At 46.5% G+C, this 18,725-nt stretch overlaps 1 protein-coding gene and 1 pseudogene across 2 annotated transcripts in view; one reads left to right on the top strand and one right to left on the bottom strand.

The window, feature by feature from the left end:
- Window positions 1-18,725, bottom strand: part of LOC147605417 (TatD related DNase) — a 34,917-nt gene that overhangs the window by 11,823 nt on the left and 4,369 nt on the right. The window contains exon 2 of one of the 2 annotated variants that reach the window (XM_086793331.1): window positions 1,895-1,968. The exons of the other annotated variant lie outside the window; for it this stretch is intronic. Coding sequence (XP_086649457.1) covers window positions 1,895-1,968 — 74 coding nt within the window. The remainder of the gene's footprint in view (window positions 1-1,894; window positions 1,969-18,725) is intronic. 2 annotated transcript variants of the gene reach the window in all.
- Window positions 16,679-17,453, top strand: LOC147605418 (uncharacterized; annotated as a pseudogene).

The raw sequence follows: 18,725 nt of genomic DNA, 5'->3' as shown, positions 1-18,725 counted from the left end.
GTGTGTGTGTGTGTGTGTGTGAACCCACTCTTAGAGTGGTTCACTAAAATATCTAGATCATAGTTGTCAGATACGATTCGTCCGATACGATACGATACAGGAAAATACAAGATGATATAAAAAAAATTTCTTGTCGTACGATAAAATACGGTGTTTAAAAAAAATACTTATGAACTTAGGTATTTCTAATTTTGAGATATGGAGTATTTTAAAAAGGAGAGAAGCATCATAGTACAAAGGAAGCTCAAACAGCCATAGACAAGCAAAGTATTCCGTATGATATGACGCCGTATGCCGTACGGAAACAACTATGATTAAACCTCTTATGACCTAAACAATGATGTCATATAATATAGGCTCTAAGCCTATAAAAGCATTGTACTTGATTGAAGTAATACAAGTCGCATCAATGAGTCGTGCAATTTCTCTCTTTTTGAAGCATTGTCTTTCTCTCTCTAACTCTCTCTCTCTCTCACACACAAAAGTCATCTACTATGCCGCAAGGTGGGAAGAGCTCCCAAAACCCTACAGTTACCAAGGTGTTGCCATATTAATCAAATGCCATAGCCATGTTTGCCTTAAAGCCTCCATAGTTTCCATTAATTGGTATCAAAGCGGGTCATTCCTAGAGCTAGCCATTCTTGCTCCACCTTTGCCTTCAAGCTGTTGCATGTGACACACCTACGAGTATGTAGGACACAACCGGACATTAAATAGTAGCCGGCAAGCAGAGTCGAACAATGCAGATGACACATGGCACTACCACAAGGCAATGATGATGTGGCTTTGATGATGTGGCAATCGGGTGCAGGTGGCCGACAGCACTACTATTGGCCAAATGGGAGCATTGGTGCATATATATACGTAGGCAGCCAAATTGTCATATTCGTTTGCTTTCCTTCCTTAGCATTGTACTTCACAGAGCGTTTCTAAGTAGGCGAAGTGCTAGCCAAGAGTGAACAATATGTCACAGGCCTATGATTTGACGTCTTCATTCTCAGCCAGATCTTGTACTTGAAATTCAGTTGTATTAATTCTTTCTAGTACATAATACAAAGCAATAGTTTCGGACTCTTGTGTGTGTTGTATGTGTGATTCCGCCACACTCTTCTTTTTATCTTTGGAAAACCCTGAAGTGTTCTATGGTTGGTATCAAATCTTAGGGCCTCTAAGCCTACTAATTTCTTTTCTTTTCTAGAACCCATGTGCATTCCGGGTTGGGAATAGTGAGTATTTGGGTTCTCTTCATTGCACCTGGGTTATTTGGGGTATAATATTTGGGTTCTCTTGATTATTTGTGGTATATTGTGCCCCACCAAACCCTTACCTCATCGCACAAGGCTGAAATCCCTCACCACCTTCTTGATCACTAGATATTTGTCATGGATTGACAAACCACTAATTTTCTTCTCAGCATGAAGGCATCCATGGATGCACTTGGTCTTTAGCAAGACTAAAGATGAGCATGGGAAGCATGTGGAGGCGGCCTTGGGGTTGATTGATGCCCATAATTTGCGGCTTCACCCTCAAAAGACAGTGTTTATGATCAAAATTTCTTTTTTGGGACATGTCATCTCCGAGGATGGAATCGTGATGGATCCAGAGAAGATTGAGGCCATTGTTTTGTGGTCCATACCAAAAAATGTATGAAAAATATCTAGGCCTCTTCCTACTAAAGAAGCAACACTAGAAAGACACGAGGAAACTAATGACGTCTTTCATTGAACTCACAAAAAAAGGTATGAAGGGGGAGGTGAGTTATCACAGCACCACACCCCATACAAAGCAGCAAGGCAATAATTATGTGAGATCTCTGGAGGGCTCCTTCACACGGTTATAGCAATACATTTATTAGCGGTCAAAATTGAATTGACACACAAAAGAAGAAACTTACCACGGATGGAGCCCAAAGCAAGGGATGATTCCGTGATGTTCTTCTCCCATCTTCTTCACTAGATCCCAATCATCCTAAATCATGTAAATCAAACAACCAATAAGAGTCAAGATGCCTTCCCATTAAAAAGGCAAAAGAGTCTACTTAATTGTCATGCACATCAGTTAAACAAGTTTAAGTTAGCAACTAAATAGATTGTTTGGATCACTGAAACTTTAAGACCTGATTTAAGTAAAAGAGTTAATAAGGCTTTTTTTAATGCAAGCTGGAGAGCCCCATGGGTGCTAGCACTCCCCTTTACCCGAAGGATCGTAGCGAGGGCAACTTCGACACCTTAGTTGCAGGCAAAAAACGCGCTATTTGGGAGGAGCTCCTCTTCCACATTGGGGGCCAGGATGCTTTGAACTTACCCGAATACAGCCGTATGCCACATAGCTTACAGTTCTCCTGGTCAGATATATAGGACCAAGATTCAAACTTGGCCCAACTAGATCACTTCTATCTTAACAAGTGGGGCTAGGATGGGGGCCTCCATGGGCATCCTCGCTGCATTTAGACCCACAGCAATCAGCAACGATCCCCAACTCCTTGGTCCAAGACCCAGAAATGTCAAATGCACTCTGCACTGTAGTGCATGGTGACAAGATGCTCATCATCATCAATGCAACATTGTACAGTATTAGTACCCTTTAGGATGATATTTGTCGTACATCGTGACCCCATTGTAATCCTCAGTCCAGAATATGTCAGGCAGGAGCTACGTAGGTCATTCCTCAGCCATAGTGTGCCAGTCAATCAGTCAAGTTCCTTAACCCCCTTGGAGAGATTCATTCATGCATGTAGAGTCAGTAGAAACCTTAGGGTTTGCATTAGGAAGCACTCTGCATATTGCATATCATTCATCCATTGCATATAGACCATTGCAGAAGCCTTGAAATAGCATCTAGTATTTTTAGGATATTTATTAGCATTTATCTAGCACTTTTTCCATAATTTCCAGCATTAAATACCATTTATTATCATGGACAAGTCGTGTAGCAAACTAGCTACAACCGACCAGCCCTTAGCACTCGTATAAATAGGCTTGCTTTGCATCATTCATTCAAATCATATCATACTTCAGCCAAGCGTTGCAGTCCTCAACCTCTGGAGCACCATCGCTTGCATCATCAACCACCCAACAACAAAACGCAGTATATTCAGCAGCCGACGAGCATTAGGTCATCTTCATACTTGCATTTTCAGCCCATTCAACAGCCGGCCAGCATCAGAGCACTCTCAGCCTTGCGTTTTCAGCCCTAAAGCAGTTTTCAGCATTGCATAGCATCCGCCTTTGCTACAACCCCTTTGGTGAAGGTAACACATATGCATACATTCATTTTCAGCATTCATACATAGCCTAGAATAGTCCCAAACAGTCCACACCTCAGCCTCAGATTTGCATCCTTCCCTCATTCTGTTGGGAAGAGTGCATAGGCTCGAGATTGGTCATCATTGGTGCTTCTACAGCCGTGTACAGTTCAACCCGACTCTTGGTCCTCCGAGATCTTGCGTTTGGCTTATCGTCAGTCCCAAGTCATTTCTCTTCAAAGTACTAAAGCAAAAACTATTCCGGTAACGGGATAGGGGGCCCTTCAGTGGGTAATTCGGGACCCCATACGGTGTACACTTTCTATCTCTCTCTGCCCTTCAGTGGGTAATTCGGGACCCCATGTACTCATGTACCCCATTTTGACTAGTAGCATTAGCTTCTCACTCTCCCTAGTTGCTACTTCCAGATGCTCCCTACTGATGTATTGTAGGGCTAGATACTTACCTTCAGTTCTTTCTTTTCTTTTCCAGACAGTGTATCAGATGTCACATGGTTGTAACTTTGGTCTCATAGGTCACTTTGGCCTTTTGAAGATGTTAATATAACATTTCATTTCATTTCTCTCTAAATCTCTTAAAGTTTGAAGTCATAAAAGTGGATTGCTAAACTCGTGAAACTCAGGATACAGAAGGCAGTGTGAGACTCGTGTACGAACACTTCCGCTGCATGTTACATTGGTATCAGATTCAGCTTGTCCACACACACCGCATCCTAGCGTGAGGGCATCCTTGGACGGTCAGATTGCGTTCCGGCACGACCATAGACTTCAACATCATGTCTATAGAGGAGAGTACACATTAGCTGAAAGACGTCTCCCCTGAGGGAGACCTTGCTCTTCCGCCTACCGCAGATACCATAGCTCTACTCAGAGCTCAGAACCAGCTTCTTATGGAGCGTCTCCAACTTTTGGAAGCAATAGCAACACAACCTCCACCTCCAGCAACCCCCGACTACACCTCCCTCTTCTTTTAGATGGAACAACAAAGAAGAGAAGACGAGGTTCAACGGAGAGAAGAAAAAGCTGAAGCTGAAGCAAGAAAGCAACAAGAAAAAGCAGATAGACGGGACTATGAGGAAGCCCAACGCACGATCGAAGAAGACCGGCATCAAGCTGAACTCGCCACTCGGGAGCACCAACGAGAGCTCGATCGAGAACATATGTTACTCGAGCACCAAAGGGAAAAGGAGGCCATGCATGTGAGATATCAGCACCTCTCTTCAATTTCCCCAGCCGTAGGTGCCACTCGCCACCAGCCCACGACATCGACTACCGTCATTTGAACTCAACCAAATTTTAGTAAGTATGATTGTAAGTGTAATCATTTAGCAGTTAATCAATTCATTCATCAATTTACTACTCATTTTCCTTTAGCTAGGATTACAGATTCTCAAGATAGAGTCCACATAGCGGCTTCCCAATTTACGGGTGAGACGGTCACTTGGTGGCAGCATTGGTCTAGTCTTCATAAAGACCAGACCACACGTGTCACAGCTTTTAGCTGGGATACATTTGTCCATGACCTAAAGACCAGATTTCGCCCTCCCCAGTATATGACCAGCCAGGCAGAGGAGTTCTATGGACTCAGACACAAAGGTCACCCGTGCTTCAGTTTTCCGGCAAGGTTATAACTTCAGCACAACAATTAGGGTTATCTGAGCAGGCCAAGATGGATCAATTCATTCGTGGATTAGATCCTAATATCCGGTTCACAGTTCGTAACTTTGAACACAATACCTATGACCGGGCTTTGACTCTAGCTCAAAATGAAGAAATGAAGATGAACAAAGGCAAGCCCAAGCAGTTGTCACAGTCCACTACTAAACCCCGGCAGCAATAATCTGTTGCGCAGCCAGGGAAAGGTAATGCATCTTCTAAAGATGCTAAGAAGGACGGCAGTAATAGCTCTAGTTCAAGGGGTAAGAAGGATAAGGAATCCAAGCCTAAAAAAACCCTCGAGAAAAAGGCTAAAGCAGGCATCACTAGAGGTTATCTTCCTCCAGAGAAGCAAAGGAAATACCAGTCAAAAAACAAATGTTTTTTCTGTCATACCATCGGGCATGGTAAGAAGGATTGCCACAAATGGCAAGCGGAGCAAGCCTCCAAAGCTCCTTCTGCCACAATTGCCACAGCATCTCCGGCTCCTCCAACGCCACCTACTACTACCACAAATGCAATTCAGCTTTCACCTTCTATGAATCCTATGCCATCCCTAGTATTTTATGCTAAGCAGGAGGGTGAGAGCGATGCTGCACAAAAAAGCCTCATCCAAGCTTATAGCTCTACCAAGCGCCGACAGTTTGTAGTCCTATTCGACATGGACAGTTCTGAGGACGCCATCTCTCCCCAGTTGGCTAACAAAATGAGCTACATGTTAGTGCCATATCATTTGGATGTGGACGGGTTCACACCTGCTCTCCACACCCACATATCTCAGAAGACACAGCAGTTTGCCTTTGAATTTCAAAAGGCCTCATTTCAACGAGATTTCATTGTCTCGCCTATTCTGGGGTGTGACATGATCTTAGGTTCGTGGGGATAGAAGCATTCTTGGCATCCCATTGATTTCGCACCTCTAGGCCCGATGAGCTATCCGCAAGGGAGCGAAAAGGGCACTACTTCATGTTCGTGCTCAGACAGCCTCTACCTCATCGGTAGCGACAAAACCCAATGTCCACCGCCCAGACCTTATCACGTTTGTACAAAGGGAGTAACTAGCCATGTGTCCACTCTAGCTTGCTCCACAAAGCACCTACACTGGACAACTCACCACCTCACTCCTCCTCTCTCTAGAGATTGGCGCCTCCTTCATGAGGGCTGTTGGGCTGCATTTTTTGCACTTTCTCCTTCCCAACTCCATTTCCAAGCTTGCTAAGGTGTTTCATAAGCTTCCAAGAGTGTTTCCTGATGCTAATCACGCTCCTACATACTCCCAATGACTGAAATTCAGCAAAACAACTCTCTTTATTGGAGTAATTTCTGGTCTTTTTGCTGAAAACCCTAATTTCAGCCCTCCTTGCTCAAGTTGAACCATAGGGGAAGCTTTCCCAAGGTTCCCTTCACCCTCTTGAAGACTTTTGTCGTGAAGAAATGAGACAAATCGAAGATCTCATCACGCCAAGGACTTCCATCGCGAAGACTTCCGCTGTCATCGACTCTACTTGCAATTGGTAAGCTTTTATGCTTAAATATGGAAGCAAGTAGTAGAAGGGAGGAACCGGATTACAGGATCACATACCCTATGTACTGTTCTCTTGTCCTACGTGCTCTCTTGTAGATTGTTGCTACTATGTGTTGGTGGAACAATATAGAGCAGATGGTAGCGAACATGGGCACTTGAGAGGGTAGTGTGGGTTGCAAGTTTACATCGACAAACCACTTGTTTGCAATACTGTATTCATATGCATTGGTATGGAAATCTGGTCAGAAATGCCCATGACACTATGTACTTGATTCTCCCAGGATCAATAAACTTTATTTGAGGGAGGGGTTGGCCGTTCCGGCTCATTGTGTGTCTCTTGTCAATTCAGCAAATTATTTCTTGTATTGAGCATGTGTCCATCAAATCTTAGTGAATTTAAGTGTATTATTTAGCATTGTGTTCAACCAAGTTACATTGGTATCAAAGCATACGGTTCTCTTTCACTTCTATCGTGAGAGACGATCACCGTGAACATAGCTATCTCTAGACTTCGAACATTATGGACAACCATACAATGAATGTTGGAGAAGCTAACACAAAGGCAAGGACAATGAAATGCATACCTCCAATGCTTTACAGGATGAGCAAACTCATGTGGTGCACAAAATGGAACATGAATATGTGGGACAACCATCCCGCAGCAAAGAGAAGTTGCAGGAAGAAGAGTCTATAGTCTTGAGGACTGAACTTACTCGTATGCAAGCTCTTCTCCATGCACAACAAGAAGAATTGAATCTTTACCGCCGCAAGGATCCATTGGTACATGACCGTTTGTAAGGCCAAGAAAGCTGAATCTTATATGGATCATGCAATGGCAATGATTGCTCAAGAGTTGCACATGCAACCGAGGGATGCAACACGTGCATACTTGGCTCGTACCGAGGATGCCTATGTAGAAAAGACAACCATCCCACATGTCTTGGAATCCCTACAGGTGCCCGAACAAGAACTTATGTCTAAGAGGATGAATCTCCATGCTATGGGAGAGGAACAATTAGTGACTTCACGCCATGCAGGAATACCTTATGTAGCCCGTGAAGGATACAATGTTTATGGTAGTGGTCAAAATGTATGTCAAATGCCATTGCCGGCTGAAAATGTGCATGCACAACACATGCAACATGGGCTGCAATTTTCTGTTGGTGCAGGTATTCCGCGTATCTCTCATGCCACTCATGCCTTCAAGTGTGCTCGTGAGGGAGAAGCTATGGCAGAAAATGTATCAATGCATGTTGAGGGGCCAGCCATGCCTCATGCTTACAGGGCACATGTATCTATGCCTTATGCATCACCTTTTGGTCCTAAAATGATGCCAGTCACAGGGGCTGTCCCAAAGGACAAACATGGGGGAAAACACGTTGAGTTGCAGGCATATGCATCAAAGTCTCGTGACTTCAAAGCTGGAGACAAATCTGTGAAGTTTGACGCATATCATGGGGAATATGATGCATCAAAGGCACTTGCTTTTATTGCCCGGTTTGATATTGCTTTCAATGATGAGGATTTCACTCAGAAATCCATGATCCAGCATCTAAGCATGTTCATGAAAGGCACTGCTGTCTCCATCTCTTGAGGCTAATAAAACGACAAAAGCATTTTCCGAAATCATTGAGTCAGTTAAAGACCGCTTGACCAAAGCACAGGAAGCTTATTGCAAACAGGCAAATAAGTCTAGAAGAGATGTCCACTTCAAGAAAGGGGATTGGGTCTATCTGCACATCATGAAACAGAGATTGAAACAAGTGGACAAACGTTTTAGACCTTTTCTAATAGTTAAAAAGATAAGTGATGTCTCCATGAAGTTGAAGTTGCCTAATAGTTGGACAATGCATGATGTTTTCCATGTTTCTTGGCTAAAACCATATATTGGACCAGAAGTATTTGATGTTTCAGATGAACAGCAACCAGTCGTGGTAGACGAAGCAGAAGTCATTGAGCCTGAGCAGATCCTTCTTCATCGTTGGAAGCATGGTTCCGGTCAAAGAATTCGTCAGCTCTACACTAAGTTCCGAGATCGAGATACCCATGAAGCCGTTTGGCTAGACAAGGAGTTCTTTCAAGAGTACCCCCAGTTGTTAGCGGACTACTTAGAAGCCATGAACCTGCCATAACCTGCCACCAAGCTAAGCAAGAGGGAATGTCACATGCACTTTGCACTGTAGTGCATGGTGACAAGATGGCTCATCATCATCAGTGCAACATTGTACAATATTATTACCCTTTAGGATGATATTTGTCGTATGTCGTGACCCCATTGTAATTCTCAGTCCACGATATGTCAGGCACGAGCTACGTAGGTCATTCCTCAGCCATAGTGTGTTAGTCTGTCAGTCAAGTCTCTTAACCCACTTGGAGAGATTCATTCATGTATGTAGAGTCAGTAGAAACCTTAGGGTAGACCATTGCATAAGCCTTGAAATAGCATCTAGTATTTTTAGGATATTTATTAGCATTTACCTAGCATTTTTTCCATAATTTTCAGCATTAAATACCATTTATTATCATGGACAAGTCGTGTAGCAAACTACCTACAACCGACCAGCCCTTAGCACTCATATAAATAGGCTTGCTTTGGCATCATTCATTCAATCATATCATACTTCAGCCAAGCGTTACAGTCCTTAGCCTCTAGAGCATCATCGATTGCATCATCAGCCACCCAATAGCAAAACGCCCGGCCAGCATCAAGTCATCTTCAAACTTGCGTTTTCAGCCCATTCAACAGCCAGCCAGCATCAGAGCACTCTCAGCCTTGCATTTTCAGCCCTGAAGCAGTTTTCAGATTTGCATAGCATCCGCCTTTGCTACAGTCCCTTTGGTGAAGGTAACACATATGCATACATTCATTTTCAGCATTCATACATAGCCTAGAACAGTCCCAAACAGTCCACACCTCAGCCTCAGACTTGCAGCCTTCCCTCATTCCATTGGGAAGAGTGCATAGGCTCGAGATTGGTCATCATTGGTGCTTCTATAGCCATGTACAGTTCAACCCAACTCTTGGTCCTCCGAGATCTTGCGTTTGGCTTATCGTCAGTCCCAAGTCATTTCTCTTCAAAATAATAAAGCAAATACTATTCTGGTAACGGGATAGGGGACCCTTCAGTGGGTAATTCGGGACACCAGATGGAGACACAGGAGAGGCTAGCTCGCTTTCATTCAGACTCAAGGTACATGTTCACGCCACTCACAGCCTCAGCATCGGCGATGTATGATATCTTATATCCCTCTTATGGTACTGGATGGAGTTAGACATAGATCTGCATAGCATGCTTGTACTACCCCTTCAGCATATAGAGATGCATCTTGCCTTAGCACTCCATCCACATCCCCACCCCCCTTTATATTGTTTGTATATGGGCTCCACCGATCCATGATGATTCACAGTTGTATCCAAACACATGCACACTTTTCTTTTCCTTTGCTTTCTTTTTCTTTTCTTCCGATGACCGGAAGAACACAGTTGTATTATTTTTTTGTCTCATAGGCTGACTTTGGCCTCTCGTAGACGTTAATATATCTTTCTTTCTTTCTTTCTTTCTTTCTTTCTTTCTCTCTCTCAATCTCTTAAACTTTGAAGTCATAAAAGTGGATTGCTAAACTCGCGAAACTCAGGATACAAAAGGCGGTGTGAGACTTGTGTGACAGGATCCTTATTTACGAATACTTCTGTTGCATGTTACAAGAAATCTGTCAAAGCATTGAAGAGATCTAGAAGACCTTTTCCTTTCATCCAGGAGCGATCGCAAAAACTGGCCAAACTAGATCAGTTCTATCTCAACGACTAGGCGTGGGACAACGGCAGCTCCATGGGCACCACCGTCTTGCACCACATCCCAATCCTTCTTCATTGAGACCTGTGTAGGGCTGAAATCCCTCACCCAGTCCTTGATCACTTGTCATGGATTCACAACTCACTGATTTGCTTCTCAGCATGAAGGCATCCACAGACACACTAGTGGCTAAAATGGAGGCTATATCTGCCCATCTCGTCAGGATGGAGTTTGCAACTCAAGCCCCTAGTATTCCAAATCTGGAATCTAAAAGGGCGTGTGCTTCGAATCAAGTGTTGGATGATTCTGAGGACGAACTGGCAAAACTTTCTGGAGGAGGATTTTTCACTCCTTTGGATGCAGGCAAGGATGTATTGGATGTGCTTCACTCCTAGTCCAGCACTTATCATTCTACACCTTCGTATAGTCAGCAGGAGAGACATTGTTCACGCCATCGACGGTCTCCATCACGGAGTCCCCCTCCACCGGATTCTTTGGGAAGTTCCCACTCGCCTTCACCGGCTCGAGTCGAGGGACTACCGGTTTGCCAAGTTCTTCCTCCATGCTTCCTGAGAAGCGATCTCAATTATTGAAGCTCTTGAAGCCTCCTGAGTTCAACAAGAAGATGGACAAAGAAATCATCACCAATTGGACCGCGAGATGGCTGCCACATTGGTAGCATCAGATGGTTCAAGATATTTTTCAGCTCCATTTGGTGCATACAGCTTTGATGGGTGCCGCTCTCTTTTTTTTTTCCGAGAAAAGATCCTTTAATTAGTTAAACGCCCGTAGGGCTACAAAAGACCCTCTCCTGTTCATAAGAAAACAGAGCAGAGATCCAAGCAAGGCAGCTAGGGAGACTCTCCCTAGGTGCAGAAAAGTACAAATATCAGTACAAAGAACTGAGGGGCTATATCATACAATAGGAGGGGGGAAAAGCCAAACAGGTGGCCTGTAGTGCCAGCGGGGGGAACCCGCGTGTAGGGTATAGAAGGGGCCGCTGCGCCAAGTGGTGTGAAAGGCCTAGCGCCACAAGATCGCCTCATCCGGATGCGGTCATACTATCCTCGCAGGGTGTGGATCAACTCCTGCCAAATCCCCCGGACAGTCTCTGCTGGTGGCTCCAGTCTCCCCTCAAAGGCCTTGAAACACCGAGCTCCCCAGGTGAACCCACCGAGCCAATAGTAGAACTTCATGCCAAGAAAGGAGAATATGCGATAAAATGTGAGATGAGCGAATACGGACAGGATGAGCCGCATTCACAATGTCCCACCATGAAGCCTGCACACGTGTCCGTCCATGTGACAATCCCTCCAACTCAATCAAGTCACGAGCCATGAATACCCAAGGCTGCTCCTACAAACACATATCCTGAAAAAGCGCCCACCTACTCGCCACCATATGCAAGCGGACATCCAGTAAAGCAGCCCCACCCATTCTTTTGGGCGTCGTAATGTGATTCCAAGCTATCCATGTTTGACCCATAATATTTCCTTGCCTCTTACACAGCTTCTCTCTCTCTCTCTCTCTCTCTCTCTCTCTCTCTCTCTCTCTCTCTCTCTCTCTCTCTCATCTGCGTTTTTCTCTCTACAGCAGTTGTCTTCATTTCCACTGTGCATTCTGATAGGACCATCCTTACAAGAGGTTCCGAATGAGCAACCGGCTGAAGTGGTTGACGAATCAGAAATCATCGAGCTTGAGTAGATTTTCCTCCATAAGCGGAAACATGGTTCTTTTTGAAGAATCAAACAGTTCTACACAAAGTTCAGAGAGCGAGACACTCACGAAGCCTTTTGGCTTGACCAGGATTTCTTTCAGGAGCACCCCAGTTATTGGCGGATTACTTGGCGGCCATGCAACGACCGCCAAGCTAAGGAGGAGGGAATGTCACATGCACTCATGCATTGAGGTGCAGTGTGACACACTGGCTCATCATCAGTGGTATTCAAAAAATAGTACCTTTTAGGAACATTTTTCGTACGCCGTGACCCTATTGTGAGCCCCACTTTGGGACATGTCGTCAGGTACGAGCTATGTAGGTTAGTCATTCTTCTATGCACAATGAGCTTTAGAATTGACCCAATGGTGTTGAGATGTCAAGCTCAATACGAGTTGACACTTACAACGTCCTTGCATTTGGCAGTCTCCTTCAGTCATACTCAGTAAGTTCTCTGCGTTGTAACAGAAGTTCTCCAAAGTAATAAAAGAAAATACTCCTACTTGCGTAAGGGGGCCTTGAAGTCATCATTGCTCTCTCTCTCTTCAACTCTACCTCATGTGTATAAGATAAAAGTGGATTGCTTCATGCTTGCAGTCTAGTTTGATGAGGATTAGTTCACGGATGAGCCTTGCCCGTTGTCAAGAGCTTATCAAGAGGCCATGCAACTCAGGACAAGTGCGATGCAAGTAGGGGAGAATGTGACACACCTGTGAGTATGCAGGCTAGCTACAGAGGATACAGGGACCACTCGGATCTCCGCTGATGGAGGAGCTGACAGCACTAGATATGGGCAACATCTGCTGGAGCTTGGGGCCCGACACCATCTCGTTATTTATAATGGGATGACTCAATGGCCAAATTCAGGTGGGTTGACTTGCTTTCCAGTGGGAGGCGGCAGTAGTACAGTGGATTATGTGATGGGATCCCGGGAGGCAGTAGATATGGTGTCTCACTTCACCATACCACCATGCCCCATTGGGGCGGATCATACATACCTATCCCTCACTTTCAGGAGCTTATTGGAGACCCACCCACCCATCATACAGCCACCACGCACTATTTTTCACTTCACTCAGGACCTAGCCGAGGTGTACGACTATCATGTTCATGATCAGCTATTTGCCTTAGATCCATCGGCACCCATGGCCATGCTCACCTCCCAGCTCTCACATGTACTTCACTCCGCAGCCGCGAGGAGTTTCCCATACCACATACAGACAGGACGGCCACCTACATTTGGGAGCATGCCCCAAAACCGATGGTATGATGATGAGTGCAGAAACCTTTACCGCAGTCTCCGAGTGCAGAGGGCTCGCGAGGAGATCACCCAAAGGCAAGCAGGCAGGAGGATGCATACTCTCACCCGCCATAAGCGGCGAGCTTATGAGGAGGCTCAGTACTGGGACACATATCACATGCTCATGAGCAGAGATGCTGCTGCTGCTTGGAGGAGACTCAGAGAGCCCCGTCCTCCCACACCTATTGCCGATCCTCAGACCTGGCAGACATATGCAGAGAGACTTTATGATGTGCCTACACAGCCCCCTATACCACAGCCCACAGAGCCATGCCCCACAGTCTCCACCTTCTTCACCCCACCTATGGTTAGGAGGGCCATATGCCGACTCCAACATGGACGGGCGACAGATCATATAGGATTACAGGGAGAGCATCTCATCTATGCTATTGATACATTGGCACCATTTCTTGCTCATCTCTTCAACAGAGCTCTGTCAGAGGGGTTTCCGGCTGAGTGGACGATGCACACTATTGTGCCGATCCATAAAGCGGGAGATGTACTAGACCCCGGGAACTACAGGACCATCATGATTGGCCATATATTGGCCAAACTTTACGGGGCAGTTTTGGAGGCAGAGCTGAGCACTCATGCAAAGGTTGGGGGATTGAGAGCAGCAGGCCAGGCAGGCTTCCGTCGAGCCTTCTCGACCATCGACCACATTTTTACATTGAGGTGCCTGATTGATCAGGCCAAGGCACGGAGGCAACGGCTCTATTGTTGCTTTGTGGATTTCCGCAAGGCATTTGATACTGTGCCCAAAAGCGCCTCTTTCAGCGACTACAGACACTAGGCATACCTTCAGACATGATGTGGGGCATATACAGGCTATATGAGCAGGTCTTTGGGAGAGTCCGATGCCCAGGAGGCTTGTCCGACACAGTTGCTAGCACCATTGGTGTGAAGCACAGGGGTGCCCGCTCTCCCTCACGCTCTTTGGGCTCTATATTGATGAGGGTCGACTACATCACACAGGGAGGAGGCTCTGGGGTTGAGCTATCAGGTATTACTGTCCATGTTATGCTTTATGCTGATGACATCATCTTGGTATCCGACACGCAGGTTGGGCTTCAAAGACACCTTGTGGCTCTTGATGACTTCTGCGCACAGCAGGGGCTCACAGTGAACCTTGGGAAAACCAAGGTTATGATCTTCCACACTTCACCCGCAGTCAGGAGCCACACTACTCTCACATTAGCAGGAGGGCAAGTCGAGGTGGTGAGCTCTTATGTTTACCTTGGCATCACATTTACTAGCTCAGCTGGACGCTTCTCCATGGCTCAGGCAGTCCGAGACAGAGTGACCCGGGGGTATGCAGCTCTTGCTGGCCTTGAGCGTCAGTGTTATCAGGCACATTTTCAGGAACCCCGCACGAAGGGGTGGCTCTTTGATACATTAGTGACACCAGCCTTGATGTATGCAGTAGCGGTTTGGGCACCAGGGCTTGCAGCCTCCACATGGGTACGGCTGGAGAGACCACAGATCTTGATGCTCTCGAGGATGATACGCAGCAAACCATCCGTCCCGCACGACATTGTTCGAGCTGAGTTTGCTGCACCACCTATGGCAGTGGAGGCATTGTTCCAGACGATCTCCTTTATAAACAGGATGAGGGAGATGCCCATGGAGAGATTATCCCGCCTGAGGCATCCAGACAGCTGGCCGAGGCTGGACACACTGGATCTTGGTATGCACAGATGCTACAGTGGTTCTCACATCATGGTATAGACAATTTGAGCGGTTGCCACCTTTTCAGTATGATCAGTCTGCTCCACGGGGTTACCTCTCTCTCAATGAGAGGAACAGAGTGATGAGACAGGACATATGGCAGCACTACATACAGGAGACATGGACAGCACCAGAGAGCCCACTACCACCGAAGATGCTGTACTACAGAGACCACTTTATGAGCATCTCAGAGGATGGGTTTATACATCGACCGCGGTACATGGATGTATACATGCCACACAGCTCTCGCGTTGCTATTGGACAGCTACGAGTCTCATCACATCAGCTAGAGATAGAGGCTGGGAGAGCGGCACGGGTTCCTAGAGCTGAGCGGATATGCAGATTGTGCCGCGAGGAGGTGGAGACTGAGGATCACTTTGTATGTAGATGTAGAGCCCACCAAGGGGTCAGAGATAGATATGCAGGATTGTTTGAGGAGCACTCTTCACTACATCAGTTGATGGAGGCCTCGGACCAGCGACAGCTTGGCAGACTACTACTAGAGCTTCATAGTTCTCGAGAGAGACTCCTCCAGACACCCGCTCCCACTAGGGGTGGGAGACAGTCCCAGCTCACAGATTTCTTCCAGAGAGCTATGCCAGTGCTAGCTGATGTACCACGTGGGGTGACCGCACAGAGAGCAGAGGAATTGAGAGCCAGGAGGAGACCTAGACAGACTGGACATAGAGCACCCCGACTCCGTCACCGAGAGATAGCAGCTATCCGAATGAGACACCAGACGGAGACACAGGAGAGGCTAGCTCGCTTTCATTCAGACTCAAGGTACATGTTCATGCCATCCACAGCCTCAGCATCAGCGATGTATGATATCTTATATCCCTCTTATGGCACTGGATGGAGTTAGACATAGATCTGCATAGCATGCTTGTACTACCCCTTCAGCATATAGAGATGCATCTTGCCTTAGCACTCCATCCACATCCCCACCCCCCTTATATTGTTTGTATATGGGCTCCACCGATCCATGATGATTCACAGATGTATCCAGACACATGCACACTTTTTCTTTTGTTTCTTTTCTTCCGATGACCGGAAGAACACAGTTGTATTATTTTTCGTCTCATAGACCGACTTTGGCCTCTCGTAGACGTTAATATATCTTTCTTTCTTTCTTTCTTTCTCTCTCTCTTCGAACCTGTGTCGCCTCTCCCACCTGCTGCCCCGCCTACTGCTGCCCCCTCTCTCGCCTGCTGCCGTCTCTCTCTTCGAACCTTTGTTGCCTCCCTCTCCCGCTTGGTGCCCTCTCTCTCTTCAAACCTGTGTCGCCTCCCTCTCCCGCCTGCTGCCCTCTCTCTTCGAACCTGTGTCGCCTCCCTCTCCCGCCTGCTCCTGCTCCTGCCCCTGCTCCTGCCCCTGCCCCTGCCCCCGCTCCCGCTCCCGCCTGCTTCCCTCTCCTGCCTACTGCCCCTCTCCCACCTCCCTGCGCTTCCCTCTCCCGCCTGCCTGCTGCGCTTCCCTCTCCCGCCTGCTGCCTATCTTTCTCTCTCTTCGCGACAGCCCCCTCTGGACTCTCTCTGTGGGAAGCGCTGCAAACACACACGGAGCTCTTCCTATTTTTAATTTTTAATTTTTAACCCGAAACCAGCCTTTTTCAGCCCAAGACAAGATGGAGAGGATCGACATTGAAGACCTAATCAAGGTAGACATTCAACAACACAAGAAAGAGACAGACAATGCAATTAATATGGTCAGCCGGAGCCTTCTTGACAAAAGTCAAGAAGCTTGAAGCGCGGATAGCAGCCCAAGATGCAGAGATCGCAAATCTCAAAAAGGAGATAGAAGAAGCACACGCTCAACATAAGCTCGAGGAAGGTGAAATTCAGCCCGTCATGATGGAGGAGCTAAACACCATCAAGGCCCAAGTGAGAACACTTCAAGAGGGAGAAGAAAAGAAGGCCCAGGAAACCTCCTCGTGGGTGGAGGTGCTCACGAAGACGCAAAAGCAAGTAGATGAAGCGGAGAAATGGATAGAAGTGGTCAAGAGAGGTAAGAACAAGGAGGCCGAAAGCACATCCACCTCGAAGATTATCAGCCTAATCATTGAGGAGGAACAAAGAAGAAAGACAAGGGAACTTCATGTGCGGATCACGGGTCTTAAGGACGGTGACAATGTAGAGGAGGAAGCCAAAGATTTATACACACACATGGGCATTTCGAGGCCTACACACACGGGGGCTTGGAGAGTGGGCAAGAAAGACAAGAATGGAGGAGAGCTCGAAGGAGAGAGCTCTCATTTTACGCTTTCCCACCTTGGAGGGCAAGAAGGATTTCTTGGCCAAGCGCTCCGCCCTTAAGAAAACGGGCATCTTTTTAGGAGATGACCTCACCTTAGCACAGCTAGCACATATGAGGGAGTGCATGCCGGAGATTAGGGCAGCCAGAGAAAAAGGGAAGCTAGCATTTTACAGAGGAGATAGAGTGGTGATACTAGAGAGACGCACCACTTGACGATGCGAGACCTATGGGACCAATCTGAGACTTACAGTATGGAACTGCAGCGGAGCATTGAGACTGGATGTGGGGGCCTTTGAGGACAGCTTCAGAGACAAGGACATCATCTTCTACTCGAAGGCACATCAGGCATAGTCACATGGGACGCGAAATGGGAACGGGGAACATGGATGGAAAAGATTGAGAATGGCCGTTCCCTGTGACTATAGAGTGACATGGGACAACATATCACACTATAGCTCACCAATTTGCCTGTCCCTAGCGTGCACATGACATACTCCCCTTCCTCAAAAGAGCTCACTCTTGAGCTCAAGAAAAAGAAATCAAGGAGAAGTTGTCACACTCGCAATACTAGAGAAACACCCTCTATTGGTCAAAACCAATAGTCTCAAGGACAATCCGACTAAGAGATCGACCTGCTCAAGTAAGATGACAAGAGCGTCAATTCCTAGTCACAAAAGCCTAATCCGGAGCAAATGGATCATTTGGGCAACTCGAAGCTGACAATGCTACCAGTACCAGAGGTAAGCAACCACTGTCCTAAAGAGTTATCCCAAAACCAAAAGTATCTTCCATTTGACTACCATGCTTTCATCTTGATGTCCTCAATAAATCTGGTGTGGAAAAAACCACAAAACTGGGAAAACCCAGAACCTACTACTAAAGCCTGAACCAAGTGGAACACAACAGTAGTCTCTTCTCGAACAAGAGAAGAACCGATCTTCTAGAAAAGATCATCAATCTGTACTTTGTCACCTCGGAAGTCTAACTTCCCAAACAGACCTCCGAAAGTCTTATGAGTACCTTGGACATGAAAGGAACCTTGTACGGCTGTTGTACCTGGTGCGACCTCTGTACAGCCACTTACCCCTTAGGATAGCCAGCATGGTCAAGCATGAGACTCTTCAAAAGAGGGCTCACTCCACACATAAACCACTGCGATCTCTTCTCCCCTCTCTCACACAACTAGACATGCTTTTTCCCTACGCCAACCACAATCTCATGCAACATAGAGCAACAACTTAATATAGCAAAAGCAACAATTCATAGGAAGAGAATGATGAGAAGCATACCTGGGTCTCTTGTCAGATGTGATGCATACCCACGCATACCTTTCAGCTTCTTGCGTTAGGGTTGGCTGTGATACCAATGTCAAGCCTCCAAGATCTCCCCGTAAGGCAAACCTACAAAAACAAACCATAAACCATGAAGGGGGTGTAGGCATACTCGCCACCCAACCATGACAGCCGTGAGCGAGGCTCACAATCT

The sequence above is a fragment of the Cibotium barometz genome, chromosome 59, assembly GCF_041138505.1.
Source record: "Cibotium barometz isolate CiBa-2024 chromosome 59, ASM4113850v1, whole genome shotgun sequence".
Taxonomy (NCBI): domain Eukaryota; kingdom Viridiplantae; phylum Streptophyta; class Polypodiopsida; order Cyatheales; family Cibotiaceae; genus Cibotium; species Cibotium barometz.
Note: the sequence above shows the minus strand (reverse complement) of the source record. Positions and strands in the feature narration are given on the sequence as shown.